The following is an 18,364-nucleotide window of genomic DNA, read 5'->3' as shown; positions in this document are numbered from 1 at the left end:
TAAAAAAAACAACAGTTATTTGTCATCAGTGTAACTGGTAATGTTAGCATAAAGCAGAGGTATTATTGCTATGATTGCCTGCTGTTTAATTCACCTTGCACTGACTAATACCAGTTGTTTATCAGAAATATGTTTGAGTTGTCCCAATAAATCATTACATTAGGGCTGTACTGAATGTCTTCGAATGCCTGTAGTTGTATGTCACCTAAAAAAAAAACACTTGAACAAAATCCTCATTTTGAGTAAAATGATTCAGAGAGTTAGTCTTTTTTTTATTATTAAGTTAGCATTGCTTAACTAAAATAACTCGTCCATTTCGTCAATATAAATGTGATTTATGGTGCTGCTAGATTGCTGCCAGACCAGCCCACTGAAAGAGGTGTGTGTCTCGCTTTGCGTGTGGCGTAAGCAGGTTTTGACTGCAGTGAAAATGTTGTTTTTGAAAGGCTATCTTTTTCTTTCAACAACTTTTGTCTTTTGGACTTTACAAGGCTCTGGACTTATTGGAAATGTTTGGATCACACAAGTTGGAACAATGATATAAAGCCTAATTCCACATATAGTATAATCTTAATAATATTAGTGTAGCCTAATCTTTATCTGCAACTGTGCAGAAAGACTGGATTCAAACAGAATGAACAGACATACAAAAAAAGCATTCGAATGATGATTTAGAATTCAAATGTCAAAGTTATGAATGAAGCTTCAAAGCTCCAAACTATTCGGTACAGCCCTATAGATACTTTTTTCTTCTGACATTTACTGCTGTATAATCTTTAACAGTTTGATATAATTTTGCAGTCTACATTAGTATAATAAAGCAATTACTACATCAGATTTATCCCAAAAACATGTTTGATATCTAAGACAGCTGAAAACATTTTTCATATCAAATTTCATGCAGTCTGACATGATGAACACCAACTAGACAACATGACATCTGATTTTCCAAACCTTAACAGATATTGTGATACATACCGATATCAGAAGAGGTCATTATGAGTTTCTTTCCCAAATCATTTATACTTTCACATTATACAGTATTATTTGTGTGTGCAGTTGAGCTGAGATGTTCGCTGATTACACTCAGAGGTCACCTGGGTGGCACCATCACACGCACAAATGGCAACTTGACATGTGATCTGTTCTCTCCTCTCTGCTGTTGGCACCATGATTGAACCAAAGGCAAGATGACGTCCCCCTCTAGTCATCCTGGACGACACAACAGCCACAGTTAGCAAAGATGCATTATAGACATGTAATATCTTTGCAGTTTTTCCTGCAAAGAAACTGCCTGTATTTGCACATTTTTTAGAGCCGAGACTCGTCTTCACAGATGTTCCACCACATTCACTTACCCACTCGTCCTCATCGACCCCCTCAAAGGATTCCTGCGGCAGCGGGTCATCCATGTTCCCCAGCTTAGCCACCATGGCACTGAGCAGCTGGGCCACACATGCACATATTCAGCATTAAAACATGTCTTGACAAAAATAGAGCTACTTTTATTCAGCAACTATGATCCCAATTCCAAAAAAGTTACATTATGTAAAATGTAAATAAAAACATCAATTGTAAAACTTTTTGACCTATATTCAATTGTATATAGTGCAAAAAAAAAGATTTTTAAAGTTCAAACTGATTAACTTTATTGCTTTTGTGTAAATATACACTCATTCTGACATTGTGGCAAGTACCAAAAGGTCCTGACAGGGGCATGTTTACTACTGTGCTACATCATCTTTTCTTTTAACAACACTTAGTGTTTAGAAACTGAGGACTGTTGGCAGGAAGGCTAGTCTAGTTCTCAAACTCCTTTATACCCAATCATGATACCATCGCCTGTTACCAGTTACCTTGTTTTCATTTTGAATGCTACAAGCAGGTGTTTTTTGAGAACTTGTCAATGTCCTGTCCCAACCTTTCTGAAGTGCACTGCGAGCGTAAAATTCAGAATGGGTATTTATTTCTTCTCCTTTGTACTATACTCAATTGAATATATGTCGAAAAGTTTTCTCAAATCAGTGTACCGTGTTTCAGCTCATCCTCACCTCCTCTTTCTTCTGCTCATCAGTCTTCTCCTCCAGGTAAACATGTGAGGGCTGATATTTCCTAACTGGAGCCTCCTTAGGGGCCTCACTCACTGAAATAAAAAACAAAACACAAACACGCACACAGCATCACGCAGAGAACCACTTATGTCATTTAGACTGTACAGTTAAGCATCTTCATCTAGACTGAGAGCTACGAGGTCATGTGTATATATGTATGTATGTATGTACATATTCAGATCTGTGGTCTGTTTCCACACCTGGCGTCATGTCTTTAGGCTTCAGGCTGATTTTTTTGTGTTGGCCGTTGGATCCAGAAAGCCAGGCAGAGGCAGTGAGCGCAGGTTCCCAACAGACTGCTGTGTCCGTGTACAGGTCGTCCTGGAAAAACTCTTTCTGCAGACCCACAGTCACACTCACACAGTTAGACCTTATCTAGTTAATGGGACAGTTCAAATTATTCAAAGTACTTATAAACAGTCCATGTATTAACCTCAGTAGATGGCAGCTGATACACACACACTTTGGAGCAGTAGAGAGGAGTATCAGCACAGAGGCGAAGCAATGTACTGCTGTGGACACAGCCAGCAGCAAAACTTATTTTACTTCTTTTTGTAAAAACAGTCATTTTATATAGCAGAACACGACAGGCGCTGGTCCACCGCTGCCTCGATCTGCTTGTTTGCATTTTTGTTTGACTTCAGTAATTCCAAACTAATCTTGTAAAACGTTATTTGTACTATACTGGAGGGTGTGTCGACCGCCATCTATGATAGGTAATACACAGACAATCAACCCAAAAAACTATCCCTTTAAAACAATTGGTATTTGGTATTTGTGTCCACTAGGTGGTGTAGGTGGCTCACCTTGACCCGTGGCACACTGAAGGCCACTGGCTCTATGGTTGTCTTGGTGAGCATTACTCCAACAGCGATCTCCACATCACGCACGTTGCACTCTGTCTTGGGCAGGAAGGCCAAACCCTGCAGACAGGAAGCAGGAGGTGTCACATACAGCATCACAAAGACGGCACAAGTTATAAGGAGGGTACTGTCACCACTCTAGCACTTTGGCTGTCCGTGTGCACAGATGTATGTTGAAAAGGTAGCTCAGTCAGCTCAGTACCTTATGTGGCTCAGGAGAGTTAAAACTGCTGCACTCAATAAAGTGCGGAGCATCAGGGACCACTTCATAAATGTGCACTCTGGTATCACCCTAGAAAACAAATGAAACACACAGATTAAATCTAATTCTAATTTTGTTCTCAGTTTTGGTTGAGATGTAACTAAAGATAGGTAGTTTTTTTTTTTTTGCTTACCTTTCCAGTGAGGATGACCACACTGGTGTCAGGGTCATAAAAAGGGATGAGGGTAGAGGGGGAGATGTCTACAAGGGCGTTGGCTATGGCTCCAGAGGACAGGGAGTCAGCAGAGTACAGCCAGAGTCCTCTCTCACTGCGACTGAAAAGGACAACAAAAACAAGTCAGTGGTGAACTTTTTTTTTTTTTTTTGAGTGACCCACTGCTGCTCTGACAACACTGAATTATGATGCCTTTACATTCAGAAGAGGAAACACACATTTTTAAAAGTCTGTACAGTTAGAATAGTACTTTGACTCCACTGAGACCACTCTTAAATATATATATGGACATATTTATGTCTGTTTAAAAAAAACATGCCATGTTCAGTACCTGTCAAATCCTGACACCAGCAGGTACTTGCCCTCACACACCCACACCACACGAGCTCCCCTGTGGCCCTCAGGACCTGGACCCTCCTGAAAAAAGAAAACAGAAAATGTCTGTTTAATGAAAGATTTAAATAGTGAACGAACATTCACAATTAAAAAAAAACTCAGAATATAAAGAAGCATTTGTTTTAGGTTGCTTTTTCACCAAACAACACAGCTCCAAATGGCTGCTAAAAAAGTTATGATGTTGAAATTAAAGTATGACTATAACACAAATTTCATCTTTTTTAAATTGTATCTTCCTGAATTCTCCAGTATGTCGCACATACCTGCACTGGTGCAGTGGACTTGCGGGGGTCATAGATGCGAACCTTCCCATCTTTGCACACTGTGCCCAGGAGCTTGCCATCTGGGCTCCACGCCATGCCAAAGACCTGAACGTCACCGACAAGATGAAATGAGGAGGAGCAAATTATTTAGTCGTCTATTCCAAGACTTGATCAAGGTGTGCATCTTAGTCTTGGTCTCCCACCTGATCCTGGTGTCCAGTGAGGAGTTTGACTTCCTCCCCGCTGTCCAGGTTCCACAGTCTGACTGTGAGATCGTAGGACGAGGACACCAGGAGACCACTGGCCAGAGGGTGGAACTTAATGGAGTAAATCTTCTCTGTGTGGCCTACGAGGGGACACAGCAGCTGTCAATCAACTTGACATCAACTTTTTTGTAACTACCATTACCCTCATCCTTCTTTTGAATAAAACAATTCACACAGATGCACTGTAATCAATCAACTATAAACTCTGCTGTCTTGTTATGCTGTAGATCTTTTCACAGATTTTGTACAGCAGTGGCTGTTGTATATCAGGCTTGTCAATCAACACTCTGTTGTAGAGACAGAGTGCAATTAAATCTCACCCACACTAGAGGGGAAAACTATTCATCGCTTCCCACTGGCTTTGTATTGAGTGAAGGTGCCTCCTTGTCATATCTGTCTGCTTGCAAACAACTGAAAAACGTCTCAAACCTGAGCTTTCAGGAGGACAAAGGATGACAAGAGGATGGGGGATCTTAACTGTGGTATGACTCCTTTAGTGGGTGTTACAGTACTTAATTTGTAGCTGACCAAGCTAACTAGCTAATACCAGCTACGGGTAACAGCAGAGCAGTGTTCAGTCTACTTTAACAACAAATAAACTAACTAACCGCTGTCTGTCCATCAGGTAACTCTGTCAGCTAAATCAAAATGTGGCAGTGTAATAAAGCTCAATAACATCCTTATGACAAGTCAAAACTGTAGCACTTCACTTAAGCTCAAGGAAAATATTTATAATGCACTTATAATAATCTCACAGCAGCCAGTGTCAGAATAACCACATGACAGTTTAATGCAATGATAAAACATGAAGCTTAACAGTTTCCTTTAGTTGGATGTGGTCAGGTTATCATTACAGAGACATATATATATTGGTTAATGTCATGTTGTATAATGACATTATTGGCTTGATTAATGTCAAACAATGTCAACTTTACATTAAGTATGAGTATGATGGTAAGAGTATGATGGATTGTGCTCTGTCTCTATAGGGGAAACTTCATTTTAGCACCCAGTCCTACCTTGCAGGATGAGCTCAGGCTCAGTCAAGGTCTCCGTCAGCCCTCCCTCTGGTACCTGCCACACCCGAATCTTTGCGTCATCACCAGCTAGCATGGACAGAGAGAGTGAGATACAGAGGCGCACGTTAAATCACCCTCACACACTTGTCAGGATAGACAGTAAGCTGTCACAACATCCAGCTGCAAATGCTCACACTTATTACAGCACTTACCCACAGCAAGCCGGTGTGTGTCAAAGGGGTCCCAAGAGAAGTCGACCACATTCACAGAGTTCTGAATGGTGGGCAGGGCCGTGTCTGGTAGCCTGCCAGGCTGAGAGCGCTGAGGAGAGGAGAAGAATACACACAAACACACACAGTAGTCTCATTTTACAAAAGACCCTCAGTGATGCAAGCACAGTTTTTATAAATCAACATGGCATAAACAGTTTTTAATTTAACTTCCAGCTCCTGCCGTACCTCAAAGACGGCGATCTGGCCCCCAGAGATGGCGAGGGGCACTGCCACACGCTGGCGGTTCACACAGAAGCCGTCACACTCGCCTGGTGTAGTCAGGTTGAGGCCGCGCAGGTTAGTGATGTGTGTGTCCCGGTGCATTATGGCACCCTGGATGTGACGGAACTTGGAGGTTGGCCCTGGATCAGAAATAATTCTGAATTAACACTCCCCAAAGAAACATTATTATAAAATTACAGAGATTTCGTGTGTGTGTGGATGTGTGTGTGTGGATGGACTCTGAGATCATCTGAATCCGCATGTATCTGCATAAATCATCCCACCCCCATCCACCTGATAATATTATTTTCTCTGATTTAGACACCTGCACACTCACCTCTACCCGCCCCATAGGCTTTACTACCCTTTAAACTAGTGCAAGCTTTCCAGATGATTTCTTTAGAGTGTTTTCTTTGACGATCTTTAATGATTAGAGTGGCTGCTTTCATTTTTGTTTCTATGCGCGCAGAAATGTCACTATTTCAAATACTGTATAGTGGAGGGGTATGAATGCAATTTCGCACCCGCAAATCATTCGCTATTAGTCAGAATGTTCATTTTTATGACCCAGCCTGCCCAATCCGCAGATTAACAGCAGTGCCCACACTGATTGCGACCCAAACATCGCTACTTCATACCCAGCAAGCTGTGGATGGCCTTGGCACTCTGGCTGGGACTGGGGCTGGGGACAAAGCCTGAGGAGAGGCCAGAGGTGGACGAGGGAGAGCGGGACGGGGCAGCACTGCTGCTGCTGGGAGTGCTCAGAGGACTGCTGGAGGTGGAGCAGCCACGTGCTGGATCCTGTGGATCAGTAAGATGGCTGTTAACTTGCAACAATAAAAAAAAATTGTCAAGACATTACAAGCGTCAATTTCAGATTGAATTCCTAATGAGAATCCACTGGTGCCATTACTCCTGATAGACAGTCAGTGTGTGACTCACCTCTTTGCTTCCCCCGCTGGCCAACTCTTTCTTTGCAGGCACCTGTTTTACTGGTGGAGCCTTTGGTTTGGGCTGCTTGTCTGGGTGAAGGCTGACCTTCTCCACCTGAGGACAAACAGGGCCGTTTGAGGCATAAGCACTGGAGTTGTCACAAAACCAGAATTTTGATGGGCTGGATCACATCATACAGAGACCTGCTTAACCACAACATCCCGGAACAACCTTCCGCACTTGATGGGCTGAATGTACAAGCTGACAGGACACAACATGCAAAACTCTGGCAGGATGAGTGGAGGTGAGTTTACACTGATGACACTATGTGCAAAAACACATTCAAAACTGATGGATATTGTTTCCCCGATGTTGAGTTTTTAATATTAAGATGTCAACCATATTATCATTATTTATTTTTTCTTTCTTATTGCTGCTGTTTGCATTCAACCAAATTCAAAAAATGCATAATGTTTAAATCTATAATATCTGCATGTAAATAACTGTATATTTGTTTTATTTTATTTTATAATCTATTCCACTCTATTAATTACCTGTACAACGTGTGTAGCATGAATGGACTACAACTTTCATTTCTTTCTGTAACCCTGTGTTGTATAATTACAAATTAATTACCTTAATACCTTGGTAAGCAAAGTGTGATAAACCTGCAAAGAGTGGAGACTTTTTACCTGCTTGTTCCCTCCCTGCCACCACTCCTCAGCAGTCATGGCGGGAGTTGTACCCACTGTATCTGGGTAAAGGTCCTCATGAAACTCCTGGCCTGAATGCTGGAAGAAAATGCAACACACGCAGATAAGCATACATGAAAACACACAGCATAAATCTGCTGTTCATGTTGGCACGCTGTGCATACAATCACCTTGCGAGGGACTTGATAACTGATTGGCACAATGCAGCTGTCTGTCAGCTGAAGCACACGCATCACTTCGCAGGACATGACATCCAACGCCAGCTTGGGCACCATGGCAACTCCTCGTGTTGAGGTGTCTGTCAGACAGTGGCTCACTGCAGAGATAAATGTAGAAATCAGAATAGAGAGGGATCAGATACTAGGAGGAGGAGCGGTAAAAATCTGAGCAGACAGGTAACAGATGACCAAGTTTCACCTTGTGAGAGGAGAGGCTCAGAGGAGGACACTTCAAAACAATCGACCACGGTGTCCCCCTGTGCAAGAGAGAACATGACTAAATCATACACAGTGCATTATAATGAAATAAGTTTCACATTTTGTTCAATATCTTTCAAGAAAACAACAAAAAATGTTTGTTAATTGAGAATTTACTTTTGTGAATGAAAAATGTTGCCATTATTATTACTACATTTATTGTCTTTTCTTTGGGGGTGTTTAGCAAAACTAAACACTACTTTCTGCCATAATAAAACAAAGCCATTGAAAATATGATTAATGACAAATCTGACAAAGGTTTTGTCAGAACTTTTTGGTGTGAGAACCATGCCAAGTGTAACAACAATATTTCTGTATTTTCATCACAGAGAGGGACCCACATCGTATCCTGTGAACAATACAAGCATCTTTAAATCTTTAAAAAATGTTTCTTAAAGTTGTATCCACTACTGTCCAGTTCTGTTTTGCTACCTCTGTGTTTCTGTCCTTCCCAGAAACTTGTTTGTGACACATCACCTACCCTCATGTGGGGCAGACATGTGCAAAAAGAATAAGATTTATTCCAGCCATGGTTATTATTTTCCTGTAGAATGGATTATCAATTAGATGAAAAATTCAACCCAATATAGTCGGATCAGGCCAGTTTCTTGGGAGGTGTTTACATGTGGCACTTTAATTCTGAATGGGCTATTATTCTGATTATTGTGGAATATTTAAGTCCACGTAAACACAACTCTTTAAAGTACACAACACATTTCCCAATGAGTGATACAACTACATCAAACTTTTCAGGCATAAATATTTAATATTCAGCTCAAAGGTTTCACTTGACAGCTTTCATAATACAGGCGCATTAATCTATATCCTACCATGCCAGCCAGTGTGAGCAGACCAGTGTCATCATCTAACAGAGGGATCAGCGTCCTGAAAGCAATGAGACAAGAGAGGGAAAGAAATGAGAACAAGAACAGTACTGTGATCTTGTATTACTGATTTCACGGGGTCCACTGGTTGAAGTTTCACAAAGGCGCCACTAGATGGAGCAGCATGCTCAATTTTAGGACAAAAGTGGTCAGAGCAGATTAGATGTTATGTGATTTTTTTTCCCCACTGATCTCTGTCTCCACCTTTGGGAGACTCAGAAAAAACTCTGGTGGCATGTTAAGTTCAACACAGTCAGTCACATTCACTGATCTGTATTCCTTAGTGCTTTCAAATTGCACAACAAAGGCTAAACAGATGATTATCAAAAGGGCAAATAGCATGAAACCCACGAGGAATGTGTTTCAAAATGTTGTCAAATAGACAAAGAAAAACAGACCTGGGGCGAGAACTGCAAATGATGATTATTTTCATTATTGCGTAATATGCTCACAATGTTTTTTTAATTACTTGGTGCAATTTAGTCAACAAAAGGACAGACAATTGTGAAATAATACCCACAATACTTTCAAGAAGCCAAAGGTGACCTCTTGAAATGTTGCCTTTTCAAAAGAGGCGTACAAAACCAAAATATTTTCTATTTAGTATTGCATTTACAAAGAAAATCAGCATATCTGGAGAACGTGTAACATTTTTGCTTAAGTAATAATTTTAATAAGTTTGAATCTGCAAAATAGTAATTCCTATTATAAAGCCTAAACCTCCCATAATTGTTCAAAACTTAAACATTAAACATTTTTACATGATAGAACACATACCTGCCAAACTATAACTAAAATGCCTCATTTTAAAAGGAGATGGACACCAGCTTCGGACTGCCCAAGTGCAGGGTGGGCACCCTTTTCCAATCTTTGTCTGAGGGGAGGCCCCCCTGATCTGCAGGATATGTGCATGTATACCAGGCCTTTTCAACTGAGAGCCCATGGGCTGAACAACCTCAACTTGGCCCTGTGAACATTTATAAATATTTATTTAAAAATCTGCTAACACTCTAAGTTTATGGGCCTTTATATTGTCTAGTAGAAGATCATCAATTTATTGATAGGCTAATTAACCAATCTGTTAAATATGTCTGTTGTTAAGAGCAAAGACACCTAAAAAGTCTTAACTCAGGCTGTTTAAGCAGAGGGAATTCAGGAGGGTCAAACTGAATGAGTTTATTAAATCATCCTAGCATTGCTTTTTTTTCCTGTCCTTTTGTATATAATGTTTGTGAAAACTAATAAAGTGGAGAAAAAAAATAAAACATTTCAATTCATAACTTTACAGGTCAGACATAGGATGTAAATGTCCAGCCTCTGGGCCCTTTTTTCAAATCTGGCCCTTCTAAAAGAGTAATTGAATAGGCCTGATGTCTGTCATGTGAAGCCCAATCTCAAGGTTGTTTTGTTTTGTCATGCTAACTGCCGGTTAATGTGTGTTTATGGCAATAAAGTAAAAAAAAAAAAAAAAAAAAAATCAGTAAAGTAGTGGCCTCCACCCACACGAGCCTAAACAACAGCACGGTCACCTGCCTCCTCTCATGATCTGAGGTAAGAAGATTGAAGGATGGGGAAACCGAATGAGCTTTTAAATCAATGGGCAAAGTACAAGTGGCTGTAGTAAACAATCAAAACAGGAAATCATGGCTTAGACAAGAGGCGTGCTGGCACAAACACGCACAAATCTCCCTGATCCTCTGCCTCTTACTCCCCTTCATACTATAGGTTCTCTGTTCATCAATGAGAGCAACAGTCAGCCCACTGTGTTGTTTTCCAGACTGGAAGAGGGACTCAGAGAGTGGTGGCTGATCTAACCACTTCACATCACGGGCCACAGACAGGGCTGACTGAAGTGGAGAGGCAGTCCCAGTGATTGGCTTATGATGATGACCTTGTGTTATGGTCCTATTCTAGAGGAACGCCACTCGGCTGCCTCCACATCAACTGAGAATGACAAGCTGGTGATGTAATGCTCCAACTATGACAATATAATGACAGACTAAGTTTGGGTATCTTAAGCAACTGCGTATGGTGACACGCGATGGTTTGTGCTGTGTACATGTGTGACAGAGAAACAGAGAGTGTGACTGTGGGCCAGCAGTGTGTTTGTACGCATTTGAAACAGAAGCAGAAGGGACGATTTTCACATTCTGACAAACAAACCTACAGGAGCGCACTAAGGACTGGCTGCACGAGTCTGTGGTTGTAATAGTTCACATCCTTTTGTTGCCTTCACATATGTTTTCCAAAACACAGTGACAAGACTCGTTATCATTTTCATTTTGTCTTTTGTTACATTTTTGGAAATATTTTTCGCTCCTGGCTGTTGTGCAGTAATAGCAGACGGAGAATCAACTGAATGCCAGTCATGACTGCAAAGGCTTAAAAGTTTTTGGTAAACAAGCCTGCCAAGAGAAAATTGCCCAGAAATGTAAAATAATACTTTGTATATGTGGGTTTTATTTTTTTATTTATTGATCCCACAAAGGGAAATTGAAGTATGGGTAATTTTAAAAAACACAGAAAGACTATATAATTTATGACTGTCTACTACATACAAACTAAAGCATGAAAAAACTAAATAAAAATAGTTTTTTGAATCAAATTTTGCCTTTTTATTAACAATAATAACACCTGCGTGTGCAGTGTCAACCAGGAGAAATGATGGAAAGAGAAATAAAAGAAAGCAAAATAAATAAATAAAGACAGAAAGAAAGAAAGAAATTATTTGATCAGTGTTGGCCAGATCATTTAAAGTATTAAATACTATATACCGCAACATAAGTACTGACTATAAAGTGTACTGAAACAGAAATAAAGCAGTCATGTTTAAGTAAGGGAAGTAGTAACGAGTGGTGTTTAACCCATGCTACTGCTGACTTGTTAACCCTTGGTCTACCTTCTTGGTCTTTATTTCATTTTTTACCATCTGTCTTTCATGCATTAATTAAACAGACCTGTACTTCTTCTTCTTCTCTCTAATATGCAGCTCTCTGCCTTCTCTGTCCCAGGTCTATGAAGTCAGTGAGGGGCGGCCATGCTTCGTTAGCGTCGACTGTGTGTTCCCATGTCCGAGTCAGTCCACAGGGACTCCCTACATACCCTCATTCCCACACCCCTCTCACTGCCTGTCTTTTTCTCCCTCACTCACTCTCTCCTGTACTATTTGACAACACCTCCACCTTGCACCCCGTGATCGATTTGTGGCTCCAGTCCCAACTATTTCTACAAATTGCCTTCACTTTCTCTGTGCCTTATCTCTGTCTTTCTCACACTAAAACAGCCACATAACAGGAGTGGAGCTTTATCACTGATAATGGCCTCTGTTTACTATCGTTTTCATGCTCCACCTCCCCACTAGGCCATTTTCCCACACATAGATGCATGTCGGTGCATATTTAAGTGCATAGATGTACAAGCACACATGTGCTAATAATGATGTATGTGCAAATGCGTTTTTTTAGGAGTGCACAGTTACAGTGATGCAGGGTTAATTGTGGGAGTGAGCAGGCTTGTTGCGCAGATCTCAGTCACATGGGCTGATTATGAATGAAAAGAAAAACTATTACAGGCCTCATTCATGCTCGGAGAGGAGAGGCTGTAAATAGACGTGTGTGTGTGTGTGTGTGTGTGTGTGTGTGTGTGTGTGTGTGTTTGTGTGTGTGTAGTACCGAATCCAGCCTGACACACTAATCCAGGCATAAGCCCTTTTCAGTGTTGGGTGTGTGACTAGAACAGGTTTAACCACACAGACACACACACGCGGCATAAGAGAAAAAGACAGAACCAGAAGAGTGCACTCAGTGGAGTGTAGATCCCCCCGCAGGGAACAGAGGGTGAAGCACCTACTGCAATGCCACCCCAGCTGCCAGATGCAACCAGCGAGAGATCTGCAAAGTTATGCCAACATTAACATGACCTCCACAAACGTTGTCCCGAGCTGAAACAAAATCTCAAACTGTAGCAGCTGGTGATCACTTCAGGCCCCTAGTGGCTGGTTAAGAGGAGCGAGAAGTCAGCTGTCATTGGTCATATAAAATAGAGCAGTCAAAAAATAGAATTGCTGCCTCACAGTTGTACGTCTCCGCCTACCAGTCAAGTTGTAGTTTACATTCATGTCTGTCCAGGCTCATATGGAATTTAATAAAAGGCATTAAGTTTTGGGAAAATGAGAGGTTATCACTATATTGACATGTGGAATTTCAGTTCATAATTTCCAATGAGAAACATGCTGTCTTCACTTAGAGACTTTGTTTTTGAAACAGAGGAACATGATGATGTCACAGCGATGTTGACCTTCGACCTTTTGGATATAAAATGTCATCACCTCATTTTATCTTTTCCGTTATTTGTTAATAATTTTGTCATAATTAGCGTATGAACTCTTGAGTTATGGCAAAAAATGTGTTCAGTGACCAACAAAATCGGATCAGTTCACCCTCGAGTCCACGTGGTTATTTGTGCCAAGTTTCCCTCAGAAGAAATTCCCTCAAGGTGTTCTTGACATATCGCATTCACAAGAATGGTATGACCTGAAAACATAATGCCTGTGGCCATGGCTGTGACTGATGCAGAGCCATAAAAAAGTTTTTTCAAAGTAGTGAAACACAGAGGTCCTGCAGCATAGTCATGAATGTAGACAAAAAAGTAGGCTGACAACTTAGAAAGGATTTAAAGGATTTTAGTCCAACGCTCTCAGGGAAATCTGCACCCACTAACGTCTCAACACCTCTTCTAACACTGCGATGAGCTGCATGATGCCTCAAATATCCCCCTGGCTTCAGTCTGTCACTGGCACTCTGCTCTTATCAGAATTTACACAAAACAGAGAGGGTAAAGAAGCTGCCTCCCGCCTCGTCTGCCATCACTCTCTCACACAGAAAAAAGTGACCTTCTGCCCGTGACAGCAGCCTTCAGCACCAGCAGATATGATGGGTATATTACTCTACTCTAATGTGCATCTGTGTGTGCGTGTGTGTGAAAGGGTCTGTGTCAGCCCAGGTATATTATGATTATGAGAACGTGTTGTCGTTTGATAATGTAAGAGATAGTGTAAATCAGTGGAATAACTAACTAATGGAGGGCCAAGACAAAAGGATATGCGGATGACAGACAAATGCAGAAATGGTGTGTCTGTGTATGTGTCTGTAGTGCAGGTTGTGTGTGATTGGGCATCTGCAGCTGGAGCTACAGAGAAATAAGAGACAATTAGGTATTGCTGAGTTATATAACTTGGTACTACGGAGTACCAATTCATGTTAAGTGTTGAGTCAGGGCAATGGTGAGCTGAAAGAGGTCATAAGTCTGCTTAAACTTTTCAAAACTTGACGCAGACAACATTTGCTGCAATATTTGTAATGCAAAATGCAAATCTTTAGTGGGCAACTTGTATAACTTGAGGAAACATTTGGCCAAACACAAGATATCTAAAAGCTAAAGTCTGATAAAGCGTGAACTCGTATATCAAGTAAGAATGGCAAAGAATTTTGCTTTAAAACTTGCAACACTTAGTGTCTTCAGTTCCTACATGCTTACTGGGTGTTGTCAAATGAGAAGGTGATTTTATCAGCTTTTTAGTTGAAGAGTGTGCTGTGTTCAACAGCCTGAAAGTCTCCCCAACAGCTGCAGCTAATGTTAACACGTCTGCGCCTAATAAATTGAACCCTTCACAGATTACGAAACTTTAAATGATGTTCTGACAACTGCATCATCATTTTCAGGTAATTAATTAGCCGGTTGGATGTGTTGTGGTTGGGCAATTACATTTTTGTTATAACAGAGAGAACAAAGTACTGATATCAACACCGAATTCCAAGCACCAGTACAGGTATCGATTTAAATTTGAATGGTACCTAACTCTATACTGCATTATGAGAAAATGCAGGTCATGTGCACGTACGTGCTTCCAAGCATGACAAAATGTAAAAGTATGAAAAATGCACACACTGACACACGCTGCACACAGCACAGATCGGCACGTCCAGATGCTCTGATAGCATCAGACACACACAGTGGTGTATTATATACAGTATATAGGTGGAGCTAATGAAAGCAGCCTGCAGAGGTATAAGGTTATGAGCTTGAGCTATGGCAGCTATGACCAGATCAGTATCAGTCAAAGGGACCTTTCTCTGTCGCATGAAATCACGGTCTTTAGCTGGGCTGGCCTTACGGCTAAAACACACACAGAAGACAGCACAATAAGCTCCAGTCGACAGGTAGGAGCTGGCCAGAAAACAGAGAATAAAGAGTGAGCAGGACCTTTGGGGAATATGAAACCAAAACAAAGCAGCTGGTTGTCTACTTCTGAATTTTAGTGGGGTTTTTTAAGGCTTGCACAGAGTCACTCTATTACTTCTCAAATGGTCACACACTAGAAAACTTGCTATGTAAAGATCTTTAAAAGTGATGTTTGGAGATTACAGTCTGTTAAATAAAGCTTTATCTGTCTGCTCTGTCAACAATTATTCCATGTTAGTCAGTCCTGGACTGTAGCTGTTCCTGTGATTTTTCCCTTTAACTCCTGCTCACAGCTGTACCAGGATGCATTGCAGGTGAGCTTGTAACTCCCATGCCATTGTTGCTATATTATCACAATACATAATACCAAAAGTCCACAATAGTTTATTTATTGCAATATTAAAAAACAAAGAAAAATTAGGAAAAAAATGCATTTCTGTTTGTATAAAAACTGTTTTTGTGCTTTCCTTTTTAAAGGAAATATAAATCATGGTATAATAACATGATCTAGGCATGTGTAAAAAATTGCAAAACAAAAATAATGCTTCATTAACCATATAATAGCACAGTAGATATTTTCACAGTCCAGTACAATATTGAGACATTTTTTAATCCAATATTTTGATTGATTACAGTGACAGCTTTACCCATAGCTATTACTTTGTTGACCAAAACAGACTAGAGACTAGACATCCATGCTAAAATAGCTCATAGTTATTTCTTAACACCAACAACATCATGGGAAGCAGGAACAGATTCTGCAGCAAAGAACTCTGTTTTCTCCGTCAATATAGCCCACACTGTCAATATAGCACACATTTAAGAATTTATTTCTTCAGTCGACTAAATTTACTAACAAACATTCATCAGTGGAGATCACTCCTAATGGTCAAACCACTCCTCCCTTCTTCCATCAGTCTCCAAGTTACATCATCCCAGCCAGGGGGAGTGAGTGAGTGGTGAAGCAGTATCTCTGAAGGTGGAGGGTCTGCAGAACTGTGAACTCCAACAGTCCACTTTATCAGCCCTCCTGTCTCCAAAGACTGCAGGGTCTGCAGCTCGTCCAGCTGCCGGCCTCTGCTGTCGCACTGACCAGCGGTGACTCAGTGTGTCAGACTGAAATTAGAGCCAACTTGGCAATAAAATAATGTTTGGATTGTTGCACTGTCTCACGAGGACACTTGGAGTGGGTCACGGCAAAAACAGTGGACGTGTTGTTGGGGGTCTCCAGTCGCTAATTTTAGAGTTTAAATGTGAGAGTGCACATTGGTTATCCCAATCATCCCAATAAAACATCAGGTTGCTACACTTTTCCCACACTCATACTGACATCTAAGTAAATGGAAGTTATGGTATTGTTGGTGAAATTCAATGTCTTGGAGTAGGAATATTCTGAGTTAGAATATTATACTGTTGAGAATCCTCGTGAAATTATGATGAAAAACTTTTCTTGAAATCAAAAGTGTTGGCAGTCTTACCTCTTCCTAGAAAAAGCACAATGGAACACCACTCAAAGTTGGAGTTGGAGCACTTGTAAAGTTTATCTATCCTAACTTCAAATGGTTGTCTGATGTCACACAGCAATAGCAGCACCAATGGAAGTGCACATTGTAAATGGAAAACCAACTAAAATGCAAGGTATTTCCCTGCATTGAATTAAAATATAACTATCATATCGTAAAATCTGTTCTGCATATACATTGATGTCACCCAAAAGTGCTGTAAAATAAAATGTATAACTGCTTCTGTTACCTTGTGCCTGTTTTTTCTGTTCTGTGTCATCTATATATGCAAGGAGGCTGCGCTGCTGATAACTGCTAAAGAAGCATCAGTTTCACGGTCAACCATGTTTTTTGTTTGTGTGGAATATTTGGAGGTCGGAAGCTGGAAATTTCAACCGGGAAATTCCAGCCTCCAACTTTGAGTGGAGGAGGATGTTGGGACTGTCAGAGGGAACACAAGAAGTGAAATCAGCCTATTGCCACATGCATAAGCATGCATTATCTGGGAAATATGATTGCGAATGTGTTAATGTTATGATGATGTTAAATTTTGTACCAATTCATTACCATGGCACATCTGAAATCATGGTTTGGATCTGTCCTCCACAGCTGCATATCCCACCAGAAGCATTTCAGAAGCAGAGCCTGATTATGTTGACTTGTTCAGATTTTGTTGATTTGGTCCTCTCTCCTTGATTTTTGTGCTACTGCCATGGATAAGTCGGCTATTTAGTTAACTAGCTTCTTTTTGTGTGTTTTTATGATCACAAGTATGTGCGGGGTCTTTTATTTTGAAGACTGGATTCTCTATGCTGTTTCTATGTGTTACTTCCTGCCTGCTTGATCTACTCTTACAACCTGACGCAGCATTCGTCAAAAATAGACAAAAAATAGCGTACTTGACGCTGCTGGTGCGATCAAAAGTGTTGTGTAGAATGGCTGCCATCAGTGGTGCAGCCGTAACACAAAAGTGGAAAGTGGACCGAAACGATGGAGAACAGAACAACACTGCCATCTACACTGCCTAAAAAGGAAATGACCAATATAAGAGCATGAGCTAATCTGTTAAAACCTAACTGTAAATCAACTTTAAGAACAACGTAAACTCCCCCACACATGCACACAATCAGTGGCAGATTAATGTGGCAGATCTGTTGCAGGACAAAATTAATCAGTAAAAATATGTGGTATGATGAACAGTTGGCTGTAACTAAACTGCTGTATCTCCCATTTAAAAGCATGACCATATGAGCACATGCTTTTTCATTGTCTGAGTTATTTCCATAATAACTGTCTGATGACGACAGTTCATATGACCAGCAGATTATCTATTTATTCTGATGATAACCCTGCCCTTTTCCTGTCTTCATTGACAGAACACACTCTTTCTGTTTCATTGTTACTACTCTTGTGCTAGGGAGTTAGACACAGCTAATGGTTTTATGTACACTCGCGCTGCAGGCCCATGGGTGTTCACATTACCCCAACAAAGGAAGGACTGGTGCGGAATAATCCACTGGTGATTGAATGGGATTCATAACAGAACAACACCGGACCTGTAAAACCGTCTCCAGGATGGTAAATCCTGGGTTGATTTCTTGTGTTCAGCAAATATGTGAAATAAAAGAAGATAAATCTCTTCCGTAGGAGACATGCGAGTGAATATTTCACAAGATTATCTAAACAGCAAACAAATGGTTTGGCAATGATTAGTTCTTTCAAACACTGAAGCATAGAAATCCACCAAAACTGACCAACGTGTACAAA

The 18,364-nt window shown here is 40.7% G+C and overlaps 1 protein-coding gene across 1 annotated transcript in view; it reads right to left on the bottom strand.

Annotated features, from left to right (window-relative positions):
* Nucleotides 1–685: 685 nt before the first annotated feature.
* The window catches only part of coro7 (coronin 7), a 146,888-nt gene continuing 129,209 nt past the window's right edge, over nt 686–18,364 (bottom strand). The window contains exons 10-28 of the mRNA XM_084743947.1: nt 8,802–8,856; nt 7,913–7,970; nt 7,666–7,811; nt 7,475–7,573; nt 6,792–6,896; nt 6,488–6,650; nt 5,814–5,989; nt 5,568–5,676; nt 5,356–5,442; nt 4,274–4,416; nt 4,071–4,175; nt 3,743–3,828; nt 3,370–3,511; nt 3,177–3,266; nt 2,918–3,034; nt 2,312–2,447; nt 2,052–2,143; nt 1,359–1,445; nt 686–1,212 (exon numbers count right to left, since the gene is read on the bottom strand). Of these exons, the coding sequence (XP_084600073.1) occupies nt 1,204–1,212; nt 1,359–1,445; nt 2,052–2,143; nt 2,312–2,447; nt 2,918–3,034; nt 3,177–3,266; nt 3,370–3,511; nt 3,743–3,828; nt 4,071–4,175; nt 4,274–4,416; nt 5,356–5,442; nt 5,568–5,676; nt 5,814–5,989; nt 6,488–6,650; nt 6,792–6,896; nt 7,475–7,573; nt 7,666–7,811; nt 7,913–7,970; nt 8,802–8,856 (2,005 nt within the window). The 3' untranslated portion in view covers nt 686–1,203. The remainder of the gene's footprint in view (nt 1,213–1,358; nt 1,446–2,051; nt 2,144–2,311; nt 2,448–2,917; nt 3,035–3,176; nt 3,267–3,369; nt 3,512–3,742; nt 3,829–4,070; nt 4,176–4,273; nt 4,417–5,355; nt 5,443–5,567; nt 5,677–5,813; nt 5,990–6,487; nt 6,651–6,791; nt 6,897–7,474; nt 7,574–7,665; nt 7,812–7,912; nt 7,971–8,801; nt 8,857–18,364) is intronic.

The sequence above is a fragment of the Lutjanus erythropterus genome, chromosome 19 (assembly GCF_056507025.1).
Source record: "Lutjanus erythropterus isolate fLutEry1 chromosome 19, fLutEry1.hap2, whole genome shotgun sequence".
In the NCBI taxonomy this organism is placed as follows: Eukaryota; Metazoa; Chordata; class Actinopteri; order Lutjaniformes; family Lutjanidae; genus Lutjanus; species Lutjanus erythropterus.
The sequence above is the reverse complement of the archived record's forward strand: the minus strand, read 5'-3'. Positions and strand labels throughout refer to the sequence as shown.